Source organism: Trachemys scripta, chromosome 2 (genome assembly GCF_013100865.1).
Source record: "Trachemys scripta elegans isolate TJP31775 chromosome 2, CAS_Tse_1.0, whole genome shotgun sequence".
NCBI classification, from domain to species: domain Eukaryota; kingdom Metazoa; phylum Chordata; order Testudines; family Emydidae; genus Trachemys; species Trachemys scripta.
The window spans coordinates 8,147,517-8,170,366 of NC_048299.1; the positions used below are offsets into that span (position 1 = coordinate 8,147,517).

Genomic DNA, 22,850 nt, shown 5'->3' on the forward strand with positions numbered 1-22,850 from the left:
GTGGGACTTTCCAGATGGTGTGTTAAGTCATTGCTTAAGGCTTGGTCTACACTACCCCCCCCAATTCGAACTAAGGTACGCAACTTCAGCTACGTGAATAACGTAGCTGAAGTCGAAGTACCTTAGTTCGAACTTACCTTGGTCCACACGCGGCAGGCAGGCTCCCCCGTCGACTCCGCGGTACTCCTCTCGCCGAGCTGGAGTACCGCAGTCGACGGCAAGCACTTCCGGGTTCGACTTATCGCGTCCAGACTAGACGCGATAAGTCGAACCCAGAACTTCGATTTCCAGCCGTCGAACTAGCTGGTAAGTGTAGCCAAGGCCTTAGATAGGGACTCATCTTTGGTCCTTCATGACATCCAAAAGTCAAGGTTTTTAATCCAACCAGAACTTAATAGTTTTAAAATGTACACTGCTTAATATTGCATAAGAAATACTTAAATGTCCTAATTCATACTAAAGTCTAGGGGCACATGAGAATTCTATATGCAATGCAAACCAGTGGATTTTAATAAAAACAATTATTTGCTGGTTGGAACAAAAACCTGGATGGCTGGAGATCCCTGAGGATCAGAGTTAATAACCCCTGGTTTAGGCACACAGTCAGTGGACAGAACAAGAGAAACGTTCAAAAATAAACTGTTTTTATGTAACCCTTCTGCCAGGCCAAGTTGATAGCAGCAAGGGCCAGGTTCAGTACATAGGGGTCCCCTCCCAACAACATAACACAAAACCAGATCACGCCCCCACCCAGTGACCTGGGAAAATCTTACACACACCCCTGGGCACCTCAAAGAGGCAATACTTCCCCTCTCGCAAGCACAGAGGGGCAGTGTAGCAGAAAATGTTTAATAACATGAGGTAAATGACATCAGCATTAAATTGGGAAAACACCACAACTAGAGTTCATAGACCAAACCATGAGCAAAGACTCACCCCAGAAATTGGGCCGTGTCCTTTTCCTTCGGTTCTTGAGTCCAGCAACCCAAGAATCACCCAAAGTTCCAAACGTCTCTGTCCCTGGTCAGTGCAGCCCCAGAGTTCAAAAGTTTATCTGCACAGTTTTACACCCCTGCCCTCCTGCAGCCTGGGTGGAAATGGGAGGGGGGGGGAAAAGGGGCACACGGGGTGTTAAGGGGCACCTTATGTGGTCCGAGGCCGACTGCCCCGCCTTTCCGTGGGGATCTGCTGCAGCCATCACCACGAGCTGCTCCACTCCACCAGCCGTCCTGTGAGCCACTCCCGCCGTCCTACAAACTGCTCAGCTCCATTCCACGCCGCTTCACTCCATTCACCATCCCCTGGGCCGCTCCAACCATCCCACAAAACTGCTCCGCTCTGCCACCTGCTCCGCTCCACCAGCCGTCCCGTGAGCTGCTCCAGCCGTCCTGCGAACTGCTCCGCTCTGCCAGCCGCTTAGCAATATAGTTTCAAGCTCCCTCACTAGTTAACACAGCACTCAGTGATCTCAGCTTTTAGTAACTTCAGCTCTTAGTGATTTCAGCTTGTAGTAGGGGAGCCCCAGTGCTGGTGCACCATTGGCCCAAAGTGAATTCAGCTCAGCAGCCTGTATCTAGACTCCTAATGGAATCAAAATTAGCTCTGACATTCAACAGTGGAGAGAGGAGGAGGAGGAGGAGGTGCAATTGGTGTTTCAGGCTCTCAAAAGGGGCCCATACCATCAGGTACAAATATCTGCCCCCAGCCTCTCTCAATTCACTGGGTTTTGGAACCCATGTCTCTTGTCTAACAAGTGCTACTTAGCTGATGGCAAGTCCCTCTGTCATAAAACAGTTTCACTGGGCTTGATTCACATAATCAGGGTAACAACACTTTATTCTTCCTGCCCCAGTAACAGAGAAACTGGGGATCCCACAGCAGCCAAAGTGGCCATTTGGGCTCATGCTAGGCGGGGTGGGTGTGCCTATGCAAACAAGATCAGCCCCTGAAGTTCTTTTCCACAACTCGCCACAATTCACTACCAGATGTCAGGGTAGAGCTCATCCAGACTCTGCTTACATCTATATGAACCTAACAAAAAAGAAAAAACTTTTATCAATACAACAATATGTTTATTATGCATATCACCTTGTCATAGTGATCATCTATTTGAAAAACACTTAACAGTATAAATAATCTTTGGTTTGTATATTACTGCTCATATTACATTTACAGCAAACTAAAATAAAGTGATCAGATTCCAAAATAAATAAATGTAAAATAAATAATTAAAATTAAATATTTAAAATAACACAACCAAACAATACATTAAATGAATATAAAAATAAAGTAATTAAACTGAATTTTATTACTTTAAAGCTAACAAACCATAAATAAAGGATACCGATTCCACATTTCTTTTATTATCTAATTTGGTTTCACGTTTTATTCATGTGCTTTGTTATATTACCATGTGGTCCCTTTTGCTGTTTTTATAACTTCTTCTCAAACTTGAAACATGGCTCAGGATTTGCCAGCTTCACTTGGACAATAGAGGACAGTGTCCCCCCAGGCCAAGGTTTGGTCAAAATGGTGCCTTATTCTTTCGAACAAGACTGAATGCTCTCTTCTCCTGCATTTGAGTGGGGTAAAACTAAGACAGCCCTGGACAGTAATGGGAACCTGAGAAGACCACTACGGCTTTTGACAATGCTAACATATGCCCACACAGTGTCCATCCTGTTTTGTACAGTAGTGTTATCTGTGTTAGTCTGTAGTGCTGCCTCATCCCATACTCACTGAGGGATATCTGATTTCTGCATCAACTGATAATCAACAAGCTCCTCTTGCAGCTCCTCTGTCTCCAGTGGAGATAAATTAAACGTGTGCTGGTATCTGCCAGCAAAGTTTTCCCTACTATCAAAGTTCACAAATGCTGCCATCTTTAACATTTCATCATTCGGAGGTAGCTTCTCACATGCATGCCTGGCTACAGTAGTATAGAATGCTCTGGCTGTACAAAAGAACTTCTGTTTTGCAAGAAGACTAATATCAACTTTTTCTTCCAACTTCTATTCAACCTGTTGTGTGACCAAAGCTACAAACAGATGCATTTGGAAGCTGCTTGTCAGAATTAGCAACATCTATATCTGAAAGTGAGACACCATTTTTGATCACTTGCACTTGAGTAAACCTTCCTGGTAGTTTTCTAACAAAAGTAAAAAGTACATTATCTACCATGTAATAGAAGGATCTTCCCTCTGAAGAAACTTGTTAGTGGTGCTAAACATGGGAGGACAGCCTGGTAGAACAATAGATAAACCTCTCTCATAGGATCCCTGAAAAAGCACTTAGGCCTTGTCTATACTACACAGTTTTGTTGAAAAAGTCAGCTTTTGTTGATAAAACAGTGGAGGGGTACATACTGAAATGCTCCTCCCGCCAGTGTAACTCCCTGCTATGCCAACATAACAAAACCACCTCAACAAGAGTCATAGGACTTATGTCAGTGTAGTCAGGGCGATGCAGTATCTATGTAGACACTGTGTTCCTTCTATAGGTTAACTATCATTCTTGTCAATTTCACAGCTCCTGCTGCATGGTCTCCACTTCAAGCCAGGCTGCCACCCAGGCTCCCGGCTTGAGCTGCCACTTGGGCAACCCACTCCCCATTGGGAGCCCTGCTGCCTCCCACAGTCCCAGCTCCCCGCTACCCACCGAGATTCCGAACGTGGATCTCCCCATCGGAGGAAAGACGCCCTAGGTGGCTTTCCCCGAGGGTTGACTTCTTCTGCCAGGGTTGTTAAAGTGACTATGGCTATCTCAAATGTGGGAAATTAAGGTGGGGCACACCTACAACATGACACCAGGCTACAAAGGGGTGGTCTGGGACTGTGTGATTAGCGGGTCTGTGTAGGCCTTCCTCCCTGCTGGTTACAGCTCAATTGGTGGTAGTCCTGCTCAATGGCAATAATTCAATTGGCGGATGCTCTGCCTAGGGGCAATAGTTCAGCAAACAAACAGATGGGATAGGGGAACCCGGGACCACCCTACTAGATTCTGACTCAGGGCCCTCTGCGGCCAACTCTGCTGATCCCCTGCTCTGAAGGGTGTTCTGCCTCTCGTCAACTTCCCTGGTCCATTTCCTACTCCAGTCCCTTTCCCATCTGGCTGCCGCTCAACTCTGGGGAATGTCACTTTTGGGCTCCCAGCCCTCATCCCTGCTGCCGGGTACTGAGTCTCTCCTGCTTGCCAGCCTGAGGCAGGCTCCAGGCAGGTACAGTCCATGGGAGATCCTAGGGTACATCCTCCTCCCATTATGTCAAGAGAATCATGCATCCTGTGCTTGCAGTGCTCATGACAATAGTGCAGAGCAATGCAGGCTCCATTCTTCTGTCAGAGATAGTAGGCAGTGAGGAGGGCCAAGTGGTTTGTGACATTTTGAAAAAAGGCACAATTATGGGCTAAGAGGCAACTCGTGGGAGGGGCACAAAGGGGGCACCAGCTAAAAGGGAGGACATGTGACCTCCCCACGTGACTCCTTCCCACTCTGTCGCCAGCCCACACTGTCCCTGTCCCCATCCCCTCCCCATCCCATGTTACCTGGGAGGAGCTCTGTCCTTCCGCTGCTCCAGCTCCCCCTGGCATGTTCAGCTACTCTCCCTAGCAGCCAGGCCCCGGAGCCACTCCTGGATGCGGCCCAGTGCAGCACAACAGCTGCCTGGGAGAGCACCTGGCTGCCTCCCGCCTGGGCTCGGCTTCTCGGACAGCGGCTGAGCAAGTTGGAGCCCCTGCACCCCTCCAGCATGCTCAGAGTCGGCTCCTGTCCCTAGAAGCTGAGCCTGGGCAGGGAGGGACAGTGGCAGCAACCTGCTTTCTTCCCAGGCTCAGCTTCTGAGGACAGGAGCTGACTCTGAACATGCCGGAGGGGCTCGACCACTGTCCCCAGAAGTTGAACCTGGGTGGGGGGCAGCCGAGCAGTGTCCCAGGCAGTGTGGCTGGAAGAGGAGAGGCCTCCGCAGCCCCAGATGCCCCAACCTCCCCCATCACCACCCCCAACCTCACCCCACGTCCCTGTGTGCAGTGTGCACGCCTGCATAGCCCTTGGTGACCTCCTGTGCAACCACGCAGGTGCGCACCTTAGAGGGAACGTAGCACTTGACTCTGCTGGAGGGTCACTTGACCCTTTGTGCCTCTCCCATGAGTCGCTACTAGATGACATTATGGATCTGGCAGGATGGAGCCTTTTCCACTGCCTCCCCATTGCCAGAGCCTTTCACTATGCTCCACAATCTGGACACAGCCTGCCTCTCACAGCAACATGTAGCTACACTATCACATACCTTACCTGCCACGACCAGTGGTGTGCAGTATACACATAGCCTCAGTTACATGTTCTGGAGAGGAAAAACCAAGTACAAGTCATAGCTGGGACTTGAACTCCTTAAATATCCACCCCATCCTGTGAAAAGGACAAGAATTAAGCAGAGAATTGAAGGATTGAGGTGGGCTTGGATGGGGGGCAATGGAGAAAAAGAAGAATTGGGGTAGAGAACAGACTAAAGAAAGGTGGGAGGAAGGATAAATGGAGAATAAAGCAACTATTTGCAACCTGCATCCCAAGCAAGGGCGGGTGGGGGGAATCATAGGGAAGTGTTGCAGACCAAGCTGGATGAGGAAGCAGAAAGCCTACAAGGAATGGAAGATGGGATGGATCAGCAAGTAAAGCTATCTCTTGGAGGTCAGAAAGTGTAAGTAGAAGGTGAGCACTGCCAAAAGCCAAGCAGAGTTGGACCTTGCAAGGGACATTAAAACCCACAGTAAAAGTTCTATAGCCATAAAAATAAAAAGAACAAGGAAAGAAGAAGTGGAACTGCTAAGCACTGAAGATAGGCTGAAGATTAAAGATAGTCTAGGCATGGTCCAACAACTAAACAAATACTTTGCCTCAGTTTTTAATATTGGTCATATTGAAAGGTGAACTGTCAGGCTTGAGGGAGGTTACTGATGGAGTTCCTCGGGGATCGGTCTTGGAATCTAGCTTATTTAACATTTTTATTAATAACCTTGGCACAAAAGTGGGAGTGTGCTAATAAAATTTATGGATGACACAAAGTTGGGAGGTATTGCCAATGCAAAGGACCGGAATAACATAAATGAAGATCTGGATGACCTTGAAAACTAGAGTAATAGAAATGGGATGAAATTTAATAGTCCAAAGTGTAAGGTCATGCACAATAACACCAAGAATTTTTGCTACAAGCTTGGGACTTACCAGTTGGAAGAGACAGAGGAGGAGAAAGACCTGGATATATGATGACTATGAGCTGCCAATGTGATGTGGCCATGGAAAAGGCTAATGTGATCTTAGGATGTATTGGGGAGGTATTTCCAGTAGAGATAGGGAAGTGTTAGTACCATTAAACAAGGCACTGGTGAGACCTCATCTGGAATACTGTGTGCAATAATGGTCTTCCATGTTTAAGAAAGCCTTACCAAATAAGGCTGAGGGGAGAGATGATCGCTCTCTATAAATACATCAGAGGAATAAATACCAGGGAGGGAGAGGAGTTATTTAAGTTAAGCGCCAATATGGACACAAGAATAAATGGGTATAAACTGGCCACCAAATAGTTTAGGCTTGAAATTAGATGAAGGTTTCTAACCATCAGAGGAGTGAAGTTGTGGAATAGCCTTCCAAGGGGGAGCAGGAAGGCAAAAAACCTAACTGGCTTCAAGATTGCTCTTGATAAGTTTATGGAGGGAATGGTATGATGAGACTGCCTATAATGATATATAGCTAAGACTACAATTTTGTCATGGGTATTTTTAGTAAAAGTCATGGACAGGTCATGGGCCGTAAACAAAAATTCACGGGCCCCTGACCTTTTACTAAAAATACCTACCGTGACTAAAACGTGGGCAGGGCAGACTGGGGATGCCAAGGGTGCTGGGAGCAGGGGTTGAGGTGACCCAGGACCCCCTCTGGTGCTGGGGCAGAGGAGGCCGGGCCACAGTGCATGACCCGGGACCCCTGCTGGTGCTAGGGAGGGGAGGTTGGCAGGGTTCCCTATCCGGCTCTGCATCCCTGCAGCTCCTAGGTGGTGGAGGCAGGGGCCAGGACAGGGGCTCCTCCACTGCTCCCGCCACAAGTGCTGGTTGCCGCAGCTCCCATTGGCCAGGAACCACAGCCAATGGGAGCTGTGGGGGCGGGGCCTGTGGGCACCGGCAGTGTGCAGGGTGGAGACCCCCCCTGCTCCTCTGCCACCTGGGAGTTGCAGGGGAGCCTCCCAGGTAAGTGCCCCCCAAACTCCTGCTCCTAGCCTTGAGCCCCCTCTCACACACTGCAGGGGAGCCTCCCAGGTAAGTGCCCCCCAAACTGCTGCTGCTGGCCCACGGGCTGCCCGGCTCAGGAAGCCCCTGGGCCAGCACCAGCCGCTGCAGAAGTCACGAAGGTCAGGGAAAGTCACGGAATCTGTGACTTCCATGACAAACTCGCAGTCTTATATATAGCTAATCTGAGACTGCTAGTAGCAAATATCCCCAATGGCCAGTGATCAGACACTAGATGGGGAGGGCTCTGAGTTACTACAGAGAATTCTTTCATTTGGTCTTGCTGAAATGCTCAGAGTCTAACTGACTGCCATATTTGGGGTTGGGAAGGAGTTTCCCCCCAGGTCAGACTGGCAGAGACCCTAGGGTTTTTTTGCTTTCCTCTACACCATGGGGCCTGGGTCACTAACAGTTTAAAGTGGTGTAAATAGTGGATTCTCTGTAACTTGAAGTATTTAAATCATGATTTGAGGACTTCAGTAACTCAGCCAGAGGTTAGGGGTCTATTAGAGGAGTGGGCGGGCGAGCTTCTGTAGCCTGCAATATGCAGGAGGTAAGACTACTATATTATCATGATGTTCCCTTCTGGCCTTAAAGTCTATAAGACAGGCTGTGAAGAGTCCTGAAAGTGAAGACAGGTAGCTTATGTTCAATGTGATGGAAGGGGGAGCCAGGGAATGAGATGCAGAGAAGGGTGACACAGTCAAAGCGATGAACCATGAAAATGATCTTTGCAGCAGCATTTAAATCTTTACTGCCTCACCCAGGGCAGCCTAATAACCTTTTCTTTGCTAGCTATGGGCCTGGCCTTAGTTATTTCAGTAGTTCTCTTTTTATATCTTTAGTGGGAAGGGAATTGTCCAATATAATCTCATATCAGCAAGGGAACCATGGGGAACTATATTGCCAGGAGTCACCAGATACTGTAAGTAAATAATTATTTATGAGAACTTCCTTATGACACAAGCCCTACCCAGGTCAATTAATCATCTAAGAGAAACTGGAAGGAGGGGCAAGTACTGCGGCAGCGCTACCCATAACAGTCCAGCGAGACATTCACAGCCTTTACCCGTCACTTTTCCTTTCCTCCCAGGCACTACGTGGGTAGAGGAGCAGGACCATGGAACCACAGGGCTTAGAGACAATTCTTTCCTCTCCCACGCGGCGGCCTTAGGCAGCTAGCGAAGTGCAGATGAGGGCAGGCGAGATGCAGAGCTGCCCCCCCTTTCCTGAACGTTAGCGCCGGGGCAGGGAGCGGGGCCAGGAGCAGCCGGGGGGCGCAGGAAGCCAGGAGCGGGGGTCAGCGGACAGGACATGGGGCATGAAGAGCCGGGCGCGAAGGCCGGGACCCAGCAGCAGAGGCGGGGCTGTGGGCACATGGGCTCTGAGTTGGACCCAGAACCAGGTCCCGGCCCCAAACCGACCATCCCCCCGCACGACAACTTTGCCCTGTTTCTCAGCCGGCGATTCGGCCGGCTCGGGGAGCTGATAGGCGCCCACCCGTGGCCCTTCCTGCTGCTCCCGCTGCTGCTCTCGGGCGGCCTCGGCGCGGGCTTCCTCTTCTTGCCGCAGAGACAAGCCAATGACATCGAGGGGCAGTTCACGCCGCTCGGGGGGCCCGCCAAGAGCGAGAGGCGCTTTGCCCAGGAGCATTTCCCGACCCGCGACTCCGAGCGCTTCTCCGGCCAGAGGCTGCTCACAGAGGGCGCCTTCGCCTCCCTCATCGCGGTCTCCGCCTCGGGCAACAACATCCTGACGGCGGGAGCCTTCGGGGAGCTCCTGCGGCTGGACGGGGCGGTGCAGAGCCTCGCTGTTCCCGGGGGGGACCCGGGCACCCAACTCTCCTACCCGGACCTGTGCGTCCGGAGCAACGGGTCCTGCGGCAGCCCCAACCCGCTCCTGGCTGCAGTGCAGGGGGAGCCGGCCCGGCTAGAGACCCTCCTCCCGCAGCTCACGTACCCCGTGTTCGGGAGCAGCGTTTTCATGGGCACCTTCTTAGGAGGCGTTCAGCTGGCTGGCGGAGCGGGCGCCTCCCGGGTGCAGGCAGCCAAAGCCCTGAGGCTGGTTTATTACCTGAGAGAAGACGAAGCCGCGGACCGAGAGAGGAGTTTGCAGTGGCTGGAAAACTTCCTCAAGCGCATCCCGGCTGAGCTGGAGGCTTTAAATCTCACTTCTGTCCAGGTACAGCGCCGAGCAGCCCCCTGGGGTACGGAGCCCTCCCCGGGGTGTGCAGCGGGATCCTCCTGCTGTAGCCTCCCCGCTTCGGGGGCGGGAGAGCCGGAGCGCCGGGCTCTGTTCCCGAACCCGGCACCCAAACTCGGATCCGGAATGAGAGGAAAGGCGCTGAAATGCCGAAGGGAGGGGCCGCTTGTGCTGCACCTGCCCTTGGCTAGGTTGCAATGTCCACTCCAGGCCAGGGTGGGCAAACTACGGCCGCGAACTGAATCCGGCCCATGAGCCGCACCACGCGGCTGGGCCCCCCACACGGCTCGGCGGCGCTCAGGCCAGGGCGCTGGTTCTGGGGCCGAGCCGCAGGGTCATTCGTCTTCTCTTGGACTGTATGATTAGTTTTAATTAATACTTAACTGTGTGCTAATTTTTTCCTATCCTTAATATGTGATTTTTAGCTTAGGGTTTACAGTAGATAATTACAGCTAAAATCATAATTATAATATTAAAATGGCAGTGCCTAAAATAACAATCTGAACCCTATTCCTATAGTATTTTAATGCTATGTATAAAATACAAGGCTAAAGAAAATTTTTATTTAACCTATTATATTTTTTAATGGCAGGTGGCTTACTTTACCTCAATATCCAGACAGGAAGAGTTTGAAGGAAATATCAGGAAAGTGATCCCCCTGTTTTCCATAACATACTTTCTAACTATAACCTTTGCCATTACTTCTTGTTTAAGGTAAGCTCTTGTTTTCTGTTAATTGCCTTTCAAACTTATTCTTCAATATCCTTTATATATTTTCCATTTTACTGAAATGAATCAAAATATACATAGAATCATAGGGTTAAAAGGGACCGAAAGGGTCATCTAGTCTGACTCCCATACAGGAAAGGAATCTTACAGTTATACATATTTTCATGTTTTAATAACTCAAATATTGCTGACGACCTGTATCTACATTAGAAAAAAGATTACATTAGCCAAGCAACCATACTAAATACTAAATTTTAAAATATGCCAAACAGATTTCTTTGTATTTTTTTCAAATCATTTAAATTATTTTTCCATCTATTTAAATCCACATTTCAGAGTTGCAAACCTCAAACAAATACCAACTTAGATTAAGCCAACTGAAAAAAGAAGAATTCGTAATTAGTTCTTTCAGAAAGGACCCTCTTGCCTTGCACAATGAGGCCCTGGTCCAGGGGTCAACAACCTTTGAGAAGTGGTGTGCCAAGTCTTCATTTATTTGATGTAATTTAAGGTTTCGCATACCAGTAATACATTTCACATTCACAGGGGCCGGCAGACAGAACCCCAAACTGGCAGTGGGCTGAGCGGGGCTGGCAGCCAGAACCCCGGCTCGTAGGAGCCGGTGGATGGAACCCCAGACTGGCTGCGGGGGTGGCAGACGGAACCCGAGACCGGCAGCGGGCTGAGCCACTCAGCACGCTGCTAGTCTGGGGTTCCGTCTGCCAGCCCCTGCCAGCCGGAGTCCTGGCCACCAGCCCCGCTCAGCCCGCTGCCAGCCCAGGGTTCTGTCCATCCAGGCAGGCAGCGGGTTGAGCGGGGCCGGCGGCTGGAACCCCGGCTGGCAGCACAGTGCCACTAAAAATCAGCTCGCGTGCCACCTTTGGCATGTATGCTGCAGGTTGCTGACCCCTGCCCTGGTCCTTGATTACGGTCTCTATTGCTACCCCAATACAACTACTACCAATAATTAAAATATGCTGTGGAATATTGATACAAAAATTGTGGGTGATCCTTCAAGTTATACTCACGTGAGCAGCTATAGTGAAGTGAGACATTTTGCCTGAATAAGAACTACTTACACGAGTAAGGATTTGCAGGAATACCACTAATACATATATTTTAAAGAGAATATCCAGTATCCAATATCAAGGTTGGAAGGGACCTCAGGCGGGTATCTAGTCCAACCCCCTGCTCAAAGGGGGACTAATCCCCAGACAGATTTTTGCCCCAAATGGCCCTCTTAGGGATTGAGCTCATAACCCTGGGTTTAGCAGGCCCATGCTCAAATCACTGAGCTATCCCTCCCCACCGAATGTGACTTGTTACAAATTTGGTACTGGAAAGCAGATGCATTAAATGAAAACATTATTACTGAAGTAATTTAGCACATAGAGGGACTAATTCTGCAGTAGTACATATAGGGTACAGAGGTCCTTGGCCATGACAGTAGGTGTTCAGATATCCATCACAGGTGTGTAGACTAGGCAGTGTTTTCTATGTACCCTAAGTTTGAACACTGACACAAAATGGAGCAAAAAAGAATGAAAGTGAAAAATAAGTGGGGTGCCATTCATAAGCTTCTTTGCAACTGATGCTGTCCTCCATCAGGATGTGCAGGTACCATTTCCTATATATCTAGTTACTCCTGCTATCTTGCAGGACAATCTGAAAATATGGATTTGAGGCAGTTCACAGTGACCAAAATTAGTTTCTAGGCTGCCAGGTTCCAACGTGAAAATCTTTCCCTCCTGCACCTATGCATCTATCTGTAGTTTTGGCCTATATAAGATCAACATTTTAGTATGTTATCCTTGATTTGAAGAAAACATTTTGAAACAAAGACAAATCTCTTTATGGTAGTTGTCATTTGTGAATCTTCTAGAACATTTTTCTGAAGGTTTTGGAATTCAATACACTAACATTTCATGTAAAACAAAAACAAGAAAATGAACTATTCCAAATATATAAGAATGTGTTTTCCATTTTTAATAAAAGCTAAATTCGGAAAGGTTTAGTCTTCTAACTATCCCTGGACTGGTGGTATTATTTATGATAGGGCAACACTAGACATTAACTTAACCATAAATTCCTTTAAATAAATCCAAAGGCCAACTACTGTTTCTACAATTGTTTTAAACACATCTAAAAAGCCTAGACAATAAACAATTTACTACATCCAACACAGTAACACACATCCATAAGGATATGATCAATTATACTACAGACGTACCAGACCAGAGAATAGTCCTCTTATTCTGGTCTGCCCCAGCTTGATTGGCCCTGATCTGATAAAGATTCTTCAGATTCACAGCTCTCTTCTTTCCCTTTCAGCTAACCTACTAACGTTAGCAAAAAATATATATATATATCCCCAATTTGGGGTAGTTTATCCTTACTTTCCTTCCTCTACAGTCTTCCTTTCTTATCTCCTCCACCCCCCTTTTCCTACCAGCAGAAGAGTGGGAAGATTTGTGCTTGTTTCTTTTAAGACACCTTTTTTTTTTCTTGTTATGCCGCTCTTTATTTTATAGTTACCTTTTGAACCATACATCCTTCCCCCACTACATTCTTATAACTCATCATTCTCAGAGTCTTCTTTTACTAGTTGATTGGGGCCTTTTCCTTACTAGCCTCAAATCATAAAGAAAATATATTATTTTCTTAACCAATTTTAAGATAACTTTAATTCTTTAATCTCATAACTATCCCTAAAACTTTTAAAAACACAAATCAATCTTTTTTTAAGTTAGTTTCTTAACAAGTCAGATTAAACATGACACAAATAGACTAATTTGGCCTCTGTCCCCAATTCAGAACATCCATTTGTGGTCTATGAACTATCAGGGAATGAATATGTTAGCTGTAATTGACTTTTGCTTATTTACATTACTTAAATACTTAACTTTTACAACAGAGCTATTTTGCTCACGTTATATCCTGTATCTAAATGGCTGAACAGTTTATTTTTTAGCATGGCCTTTTTGATTTATGAAAGATTTTGGAACAGATACAAATTTTAGAAATCTACCATGTGATCAGTTCTTCTGTGAGCACAAAAGAAAGTCCATGTCCATATTTATATTCCTCAAATACAATCACAGCAAAATGCAGCTCATTTATCAGTATGAATCGTTAATATTTCAGAGGTTTTACCATTTCTTATTTAATAAAATGTACTCACTGCGTGTATTATGGTGATAATAATAAAGAGTCACAGAAATAGTCATTTTCTTAACAACTTTATTAGAATAAAGAAAACAGTATTATCCCTAAAGCTATACTGCCCCTCTCCCTTTCCTTCACTTTAGAGCTTCTGTCCAGGATCTTTTAAAATTTAAAGAAATGGCACACACATCCTCACATGTGAGCCATTAGCACATACTTACTTTTTCTGTATAAACAATCTTAAACAGAAATTAATATTTAACAAGAAATTATAGATCCAGATGAGTTACCAGTTTCACTAGTCATCCAGATTTGGTTACCTTCTGGCCTTGAGGAGGGTTTTTCCAGTTGATTTGCTTAAATTATCAAATCCCAGCAGGATAGATTCAGACTCAGTAGGATTATGACACTTTCCCTGCACTGAGGCTGTGCTGTGAGTACCATTATTGCGATCACACAACACGTCATCTGGGTTTGGGACCAGCTAAGGATCCCCATGTTACTTCTGAATGAGTACTTTGAACAGTCTCAATCAGTGACAACAGCTAGTAGTGTTATTCTACAAAATTAACATGATTCCGCCTTGTGTTTTAAGTCCTGCTCTATGCTGGGCCACCATACTGATTATTTATAGCATTTTCTGAGAACCATCTCCACAGCTTATGGTTTGGTCCACAAGTTTACAATCCACGAATGAGAAACAGATCAAACAACACTGAGGGTACATCTACACTACAGCGGGGAGTCGATTTAAGATACGCAAATTCAGCTACGTGAATAGCGTAGCTGAATTCGACGTATTACAGCCGACTTACCCCGTTGTGAGGACGGCGGCAAAATCGACTTCTGCCGCTTTTTGTCGGCGGCGCTTACTACCACCTCCGCTGGTGGAGTTAGAGCGCCGATTCGGGGATCGATTGTCGCGTCCCGACGGGACGCGATAAATCGATCCCCGAGAGGTCGATTTCTACCCGCCGATTCAGGCGGGTAGTATAGACCAGGCCTTAATCTTGTTGATAGTACAGACTTTGAACTGACCCACCAACTTATTTTTTGCCCTGGGCTATTGAGCATACTACCTTAAAAGTCTCTTTACAAATCAAGGTTGTTTCTGCTCCTGAGTCAATTTTAAATTTAACTATAATATTGAAATCTTGAGATCCAAGCCTGTACATGAATGCTGTCTTTGAACAGAGATCCCAGAAAATAGGCATTCATCCTTGCTTGGGATATTTCCTTGACTTCTTTTCTTCCATGGACGTGTTCAAATGTCCTTATTACTTTTTCTATATATGCTTCTACTGTGTGGGCCAGTGGTTCTCAGCCTGAATCCCACAAGCTGCTTGTGGCCCAATCAGCACAGAGCTGAGGCCCATGTGACATCCTCAAGGCCATACAGGTAGTATTGGATGTGGACCACATAACACATTGTGGGCCATACATGTTATGTTTCCATTCTTGTGGATGTTCTCTGAACTCTTTCCAGTTTATCAACATCCTTCTTGAAATGTGGATACCAGAACTGGATAGAGTATTCTAGCAGAAATCACACCAGTGCCAAATATAGAGGTAATATAACCTCCCTACTTCTACTTGATATTCCCATTTATACATCGAAGGAGCGCACTACCGTTATTGGCCAAAGCGTTGCATTGGCAACTGATGTTCAGCTGATTATGCACCATGATCCTCAAGTATTTTTCAGAGTCACTGCTTCCCAGAATAGAGTCTCCCATCCTGGAAGAATGTGCTACAGACTGTACTTTGTTCCTAGGTCTATAACTTTACTTTTGGTTTTAACTTTATAACTTTAACCTTAACTTTTGGCCTTATTAAAACACATTATTAGCTTGCACCCAGCTTACCAAAAGATCCAGATCTCTGTATCAGTAACCTGTTCACTTCATTATTTACCATCCCCCCAAGCTTTGTGTCATCTGTGAACTTTATAAGTGATAATTAAGGCTAAGATTATGTCACAGAGGATGGAATCCATGACTTCCAGAGACCTCTGTAAAATTTTCCACTTCAGACCCAGGGCAGCTGGGCTGGAGCTGTCAACCAGCAGGAGGAGCTCTCAACTGCCGCAGGCACCGAGCCCCCGCCCCCCCAGAACTACCAGCCATGGGCCCAAAGTTCTGAATGGCGGCAGGGGACCCCTGATAGCCCCCAGCCTCCGTGGGCAGCAAGGGTACCCTGCAGCTCCCAGCCACCACAGGCGGCAGGGGGATCCTTCAGCTCTCAGGCACCACAGGCAGTAGGGTGGATCCCAGGAGCTCCCAGCTACCACGGTGGCGAGGGGGACCCTGGAACTCCCAGCCTCCATGGGCGGCAGGGGGACCCTGCAACTCCCAACCACCACAGGTGATGTGGGGGGGAAACCTGACAGTTCCCAGGTAGCGTGGGCAGCAGGGGAGGCCCTGGCAGCTCCCAGTTGGTGTGGGTGGTGAGGGGACCCCCAAAGCTCCCAGACACCATGGGCAGCAGGTGAGGCCCACGGTGGTGTGAACGTTGGTGGAGGTCCCAGGATCTTTGAACCACCATGGGCACGTGGGGGACCCTGGAGCCACAGCAGCTGTGGGTGCTGGACACCCACCTCACCCACCCCCATTTTGTCAAAGTCATTTTTAGTAAAAATCAGGGACAGGGCTCAGGTTTCCATGAATTTTTGTTTATTACCCATGATCTGTCTATGACTTTTACTAAAAATAACCTTGACAAAATCTTAGCCTTACTGATGATTTTATGTTTCCTTCCGTGCCATTGATAAATAGCACAAGGCCAAGAGCTGTTCGCAATGGGACCCCACTAGACACACAGTTGCTTGATGATGAGTCCCCATTTACAACCTGTCAACTACCCAGTTTTTAATTCATTTATAAACAGTTACAGTTTCACTCCTAATGAACTTCTCTAGACATTGCTGTTCCCTGTGTAAGCTACATTATGGCTCAGGATCTTGTGATGTGCTCCTTCCTCTCAGGCCATTCCATGTGCTTTCTAAGACTTGTGGAGAGCAGGAACTTTGGCATTTTCTTTTCCTCTTATTTATGTCCAGAATTAGTCAACTTCTGACACCATGTAATATGGCATATGTAAAGAATCACAGAAAGAAATATTGTATCCTAAGAGCAGAAAAGCTTTATTAGAATAAGTAAAACAATATTATCACTAAAACCATTCTGTTCCTCTCTGCTTCACTGTAAAGTTTCAATCTACAACTTTCCCCAGCCCTTTCATGCCTGGTTTTCTGCAAGAGATTTAAAGAAACAATTCCTATAGCCACGCACTAGTCAGGTGTGAATGATCAGCAGGACATTTTCATAGCTAAAGGGGTTGATTCTGTGAGGCACTGAGCATCTCTTGCAAGATGCTTAGATACTGCCTTGCTAGGCATGGTATAAAGGAATTCTGTAGACAGAGACGGAGTCCTCTTTACTCCTATTAATTTCAGTGGGAATTGATAGTCCTCAGGATCTTGCCAGATCAAGCCCTGTGTTTTCATTTATAAAGGACTAAGAAGCACTAAAAGCATTTATTTCACACCAAACTAAAATATACATTCCCAACATAACCTGCATACTTTTCCAAACAACATATTAAACAAAGGGGCCAAAAGAAAAATAATTGGCTCCTGATAATCTTAATCAGTTTTGGACTCACTAGCATGAGGACCAGCTGGGAGACCCCTGGACTCTGTGAAGGATAGAGAAGCTATTACACAGCTGTGTAAGCTGTGAAGCAGGGCTGAAGCTTGAAGCAGGGTGCTAATATTAGTCTGGCAGAGAGGCAGCATGCTGCAGCCCACATACTCTCATCATGGGAGCCAACTTGTTGCTCATAAGAGAGCCAAAGACTAGACATCCTGGAAACTACTTCAGACAATGTCCAATTGAATGGCTGCGCTAGCTGAGCCTTTCCCTTCCTGCAAAAGGCAGAAGCTCAGTGGCAGAGCTCAGAGCTCTGCCTTTCACTCTTTCTCTCCAGACTAAAACAGAGCCCTCTGGTTTCTTGCCTATGTCCATTTTCTTTCCTTTTTCTTATCTTCTCTTTTTTCCTTATTATCTCTGCAAGATAGTGAGAGAGAAGGAGAAAGAGAACTGGAGAAAGGACTCCACACTTTCAAGGCAAGGAGGCAAAGAAAACTGAAAGAAAAGGATCTGGTTGAGGTTTACATAAGCAGGGCAGAGTTCACAACTCTTTGTTTCCCAGTAGGTAGCATCATAATACTTTGACTTTTATCCATCCTTGTACGATGGGGGAAGAGAGAGAGACAACAATTCTGCTGTCAGTTAAACTCATGCAACTACACTGTGGTTGCGCTGGTTAAACTGGGGACTGATTTGGCCCATGGTGTGATTTTAAAATGTTTGTTCCTGGTGCTCTTAGTAAAGTATTAATGAGAATCATGCTTTCAAAATTGCTTTGATAAAACATTATAATTATAATTGTTATATTAGAAGGATTTTGCATGCTATTGCATATATATAAGCATGAAAAAATCTAAACAAGATGCTTTTTACACAATTTTCCAGGGTTGACTGTGTACGAAATAAAGTGTGGGTTGCAGCATTTGGAGTGCTGTCTTCTGGGTTAGCTGTGCTAAGCAGCTTTGGACTGTTGCTGTTCTGTGGGGTACCATTTGTCGTGACTGTGGCAAATGCACCATTTCTTATATTGGGTAAGTGAAAAAAATGGGTTTGATGAAAAAGTGGAAATGCAAAATATGCCTTGCAGGAGACCATTTTAACATAGCATGAATCAGGAATCAGCACAATTAAAAGTTAAGACCACTGAGTAAATTCATCATTTTCAAGGTGTTTGCCCATTCTGGTATTCAGCAGTGCAGAATGTTTTTTAAAAAAGGGGGTGGGGGACTCGGTTCTCTATGGTCATAGAGGAAGGTACAATATAAGAGGGCCATTCAACTCAGTGTGAGATTGGAGCTGGATCCATGCTCCTGAAAGCTGTTCTATATTTTCCGTATCATGAGTGAGGGATATACCTTATCACCCCAGCCATGCTCCTCTTTCAGAGAAATGTTGTGACAGAGAGACAGAGAGAGAATGAGAGAGAGAAATCTCACCTAAAGGCAAGGTGCAATGGGAAATGTAATACATTAGGTCATATATGAGGGGGGGGGGGGGCAGCTATTTTCTCTGGGTCCATAACTTCACTTCGTATCAACACAATGCTTATTGATCAGCTTTCTTCATTACATTTACTGGCTTAACTTATTTATTTTGAATTTTTGCTATTTTCCATTAGAAACTGATGTTGATGGTATGTACAATAAGCTATTCACCTTTTCCCTTTTGTAGGGGTTGGTGTTGATGACATGTTCATTATGATCTCCTCCTGGCAACAGACTAATCCTAAAAATAAGGTTGAAAAGCGGATGGCTGAAACTTATGCAGAGGCAGCAGTGTCTATCACAATCACCACTCTCACTGATGTTTTAGCCTTCTACATAGGGATCATGACTTCCTTTCAGTCTGTGAAGTCCTTTTGTCTCTACACAGGAACTGCTTTCATCTTCTGCTATATATACAACATCACATTCTTTGGAGCTGTTCTTGCTTTAAATGGTAAAAGGGAAGAAGGCAACAGACACTGGTTAATTTTCACAAAAGTGAAGGACATTGTTCAGCCTCATCGCTCCTACTTGTACAACATGTGCTGTGTAGGAGGCTTTTCTGATAAATCTTCTGGGGGAGAAGATGAACATCCAATGAACAAATTCTTTAGGAAATATTATGGTCCTTTCCTTACAAAGATCTGGACCAAAGTGTTTGTGGTGTTGCTGTATGGAGGGTTCCTAGCTAGTAGTATTTATGGGTGTACTCAGATAAAGGAAGGTATAGACCTGCGAAATCTGGCTAGTGACGATTCTTATGTTGTTCAGTATTATGATTGGGAAGATGAATATTTCTCAGAGTACGGTCCTAGGATTATGGTCACTATCACAGAAAATGTACCTTATTGGAATCTATCCATTCGTAATGACATTGAGAACTGTATGGAGTCTTTAGAAAATAACTCCTACGTGGACAAGAGACTCTCAGAGTCATGGCTACGAATATATGAAAATGTTACTAGAAGCCGTTCACTGAATATAGATACTAAGGCTTTTTTCATGGGTAATTTATCTGAACTATTTAAATTATTTCCAGAGTTTGAATGGGACATTGATATTCGCTATAAGGAAATAGCAGCCTCACGTTTTTTCATTCAAACAGTGAACGTTACTACTGCAGTTGATGAGAAAAACCTTTTACACCAATTAAGAGACCTGGCCAAGGACTGTAAGATCCCATTAATGGTATATCACCCAGCATTTATATACTATGATCAGTATATTGTAATAGTGCCAAACACCATTCAGAATGTTGGAATTGCTTCTGGAGTTATGTTGTGTGTTTCCTTGCTGCTTATTCCCAATCTGCTCTGCTCCTTGTGGGTAACTTTTGCTATTGCTTCTGTTATTGTTGGCGTTGCTGGTTTCATGACATACTGGGATGTTAATCTTGATTCCATATCTATGATTAACCTTGTCATTTGCATCGGGTTTTCAGTAGATTTTTCTGCTCATATATCTTATGCATTTGTTTCAAGTGAAAAGTCAACTGTGAATGAGAAGGCAGTTGATGCACTGTATCTTCTTGGCTACCCGGTGATACAAGGTGCTATCTCCACTATATTAGGAGTAATTGTGCTGTCTGCAGCACAAGCTTACATCTTCAGAACATTTTTTAAGATTATGTTTCTCGTTATCTTGTTTGGAGCTGTTCATGGTCTTGTTTTTATTCCGGTATTTTTAACATTTTTTGGAATTTGTGGCAGATCAGCAAACAAAAGAGTAAATATAAAAACAATGGGAGAAAACAGCAACTCTTTTAGTAACAGCCAAAATCCAAATAATGTTGGGTGTTATGAAAACCAGATTTATAGTAATGGAGACAATTTTCTAGAAGACAATATTATTAGACAACCAAATGATATAGGAATGGAAAAGCCAAACAGTGGCTACCTCCGCTCCAATTTCTTTCCAGTTTCACAAAATCATGACAGCAGTTCCTGCCTCTATCAGAATAATGCAGTAATGGTGTACAAAAAACAAATCAAACAGCTTCATGATGAAGGTAAAATAAATCCAGATTGCCCATAAATTTCTTTACAATTTAAAATACAGCATATGAGCCAAAAAGTACACATTGAAGGTTTCAAAACATTAATCACCAGACTTAAATTTATATTGTATGAAAATGTCAGTTTTCTACTGTTCAGGTTTAACACTTAATGGGAGTAGCTCGAAGCTCACTAGGGAACTTTTAACGCACCATAGTAGGATCCATGTGGACAGTTACTGCACAGCATGCAAGTGTGCTGTAGATTTATACCACAGTATGCCATGCACAAACTGTTCATCTAGATAAGCACTTAGATCATTAGAGAAAATGTGTGGGTCAAGTGAAATGATATCACAAAATTAAAAGATTAAATGTATTTTAACAAAGTTTTTTTTGGTTGGTAAAGTTAAGAGTGTTTCAGCAGAGTCCAGCTAAAACCCTTCAGAAATTGCACTTTCCTTACCAAAATGCTACAGAAAATATTAAGAAGTTTGGAGATCATTAATTAAGAGCTCCACCTAGTTTCACATTGCTATGTAATATTTTGTCACTCATTATAATCCCACTTTACATAATCCAGTCACCAGTCTTAAATTTTCCACTCTGCTGTATTCTATAAAGGATATATGTTGGGTGTATTCTGTTGATTTTGTATATTCTTTGTTAAATGACCAGTAAATATTTCAAAAGAAATATAATCCAGGACATGTTAAATTCTGCCAGCATTATTTGGGCTTTCTCATAGTGTTTTTCCTTTTGAAAATTAAATGTAGGGTGCCCTATATTACCATGGAAGCAGACAAATTGTTATTGTGGTCGATTGAAAACCAGGTCTAGGAACAGCAGCAGTGCGTAAGTACTGCAGCAACTGGCAACTAAGCAACAACAGGTCATTGCACAACTCCAGGAGCACCCCAGGACCTATTGCAGCAGATGGCATCTGGGTTGCCACCTTTGACCCATCTGGCTTCACCAGCAGCCACCCTGTTTAATAGCCACCTTCTGACCCAAATATAACCAAATGATTTGGTGACATTTGAAAGGGTTGCTACAGTTTCCCTGTGAGAAATCTGCTTGGCCCAGCCCATGTATAGTAAAGAACAGGCCACCTTCAAGGTGTTGGAGTTTGCAGGAGCAATGGGCTACAATCAACCGGAGAGAACGCATTATATTGGATGGACATACAGATGCTGGTTACAGAGTGAAATATCTTCTCCTGGGACACAGCCCAGGTCAGCACACATGGTTTTGGGATCTCTGGTAGTAGTGGCTAAAACTTGAGAGCCACTCTTCTGCAGCATCTGTTTAGTTATTGGTGGTGGAGCAATTTAGAAAGATTCTGCCAGGCAGGCCATGAGAATGGAACTGTTGGTGTCATACCGAACAGACAGCTGCAGATGTGCATCTCGTGGAAGACAGTATGGCAGCTGAACCCCTCCCAGGGAATAACACTTCCTCAAGGACAAATCACCAACTAAATTATCCCAGCCAGGGCTTTGTCAAACTTGACCTTAAAAACCTCTAAGGAAGGAGATTCCACCACCTCTCTAGGTAACCCATTCCAGTGTTTCGCCTCCCTCCTGCCTGGGCCCAGTGCAGATTTTCCCTGAGGCATGCCAGCTGCCTGTTTATCCATGAGGCATGTTCCTTTTTTATTCCTTTCAAGGTCTACAAAACCTCTTTATAGAAGCTCGAGAGGAGAACATCTCTTGTCAGTTCTTCAAGGGAAGTCTGGGCGTGGGGGCGAGTTCTGCAGAGCCAGACTGGTCAGTCACATCTAGTTGTGATGGGGACAAAGAGGAAGATCATTCCTCCAGTGAGGGCAGATTGCTGTCAGATGAGTTTTGTGGTCATGGTGACAGACTGGCAGCCCACTTCCCTCCCTTTGGGCCATCGCAAGTATTGTGGAAGAAAGCAGAGGAGACTGGAAGTGGGACGGTAGCTCTGATGTTACAACTATCATCCTGACAGTATTTGCTTCCTCCCTCCACATATACCTGAGAGTCTGCACACCTGGGTATTTGGCTGGCAGTCTCCTGAAAGGCCCTGACCCTTGAGAGAGGATTTGCTGTTTCTGTGATATTTGAGAACCTATGGATAAATATTAAATGCACATTAATATTAGAGGGCAGACAAAAACTACTGACCATGCTGTGGAGAGCTGTCTGTCATGGCAGCTGGAGTATGAAGTTGTGATTCTAAAAGTCTTTTAATGCCCACTGGCAGAGGGCCCACTATACTATAAATCATATCAGGGAAGATACACTCACTACCCCCGACACACCATTATCATAACATGTATCCAAAAAGTATCTTAAAAGGTATTGTATGTAAACTAGTGATGTGCAGGTC

General features: G+C 45.3%; 1 protein-coding gene across 1 annotated transcript; it reads left to right on the plus strand.

Moving 5' to 3' along the window:
- Positions 1-8,353: 8,353 nt before the first annotated feature.
- Positions 8,354-21,177, plus strand: PTCHD3 (patched domain containing 3). The gene is made up of 4 exons (XM_034759348.1): positions 8,354-9,453; positions 10,067-10,188; positions 17,904-18,049; positions 18,690-21,177. The coding sequence occupies exons 1-4, from the start codon at positions 8,587-8,589 to the stop codon at positions 20,534-20,536; spliced, it is 2,982 nt and encodes a 993-aa protein (XP_034615239.1). The 5' UTR covers positions 8,354-8,586; the 3' UTR covers positions 20,537-21,177.
- The last annotated feature ends 1,673 nt before the right edge of the window (positions 21,178-22,850 follow it).

Coding starts and splice junctions, on each gene's coding strand:
- PTCHD3 (XM_034759348.1), top strand. CDS start 8,587: ATGGGGCATGAAGAGCCGGGCGCGAAGGCCGGGACCCAGCAGCAGAGG. Junction 9,454..10,066: donor TAAATCTCACTTCTGTCCAG/GTACAGCGCCGA, acceptor TTTTAATGGCAG/GTGGCTTACTTTACCTCAAT. Junction 18,050..18,689: donor TGCACCATTTCTTATATTGG/GTAAGTGAAAAA, acceptor TCCCTTTTGTAG/GGGTTGGTGTTGATGACATG.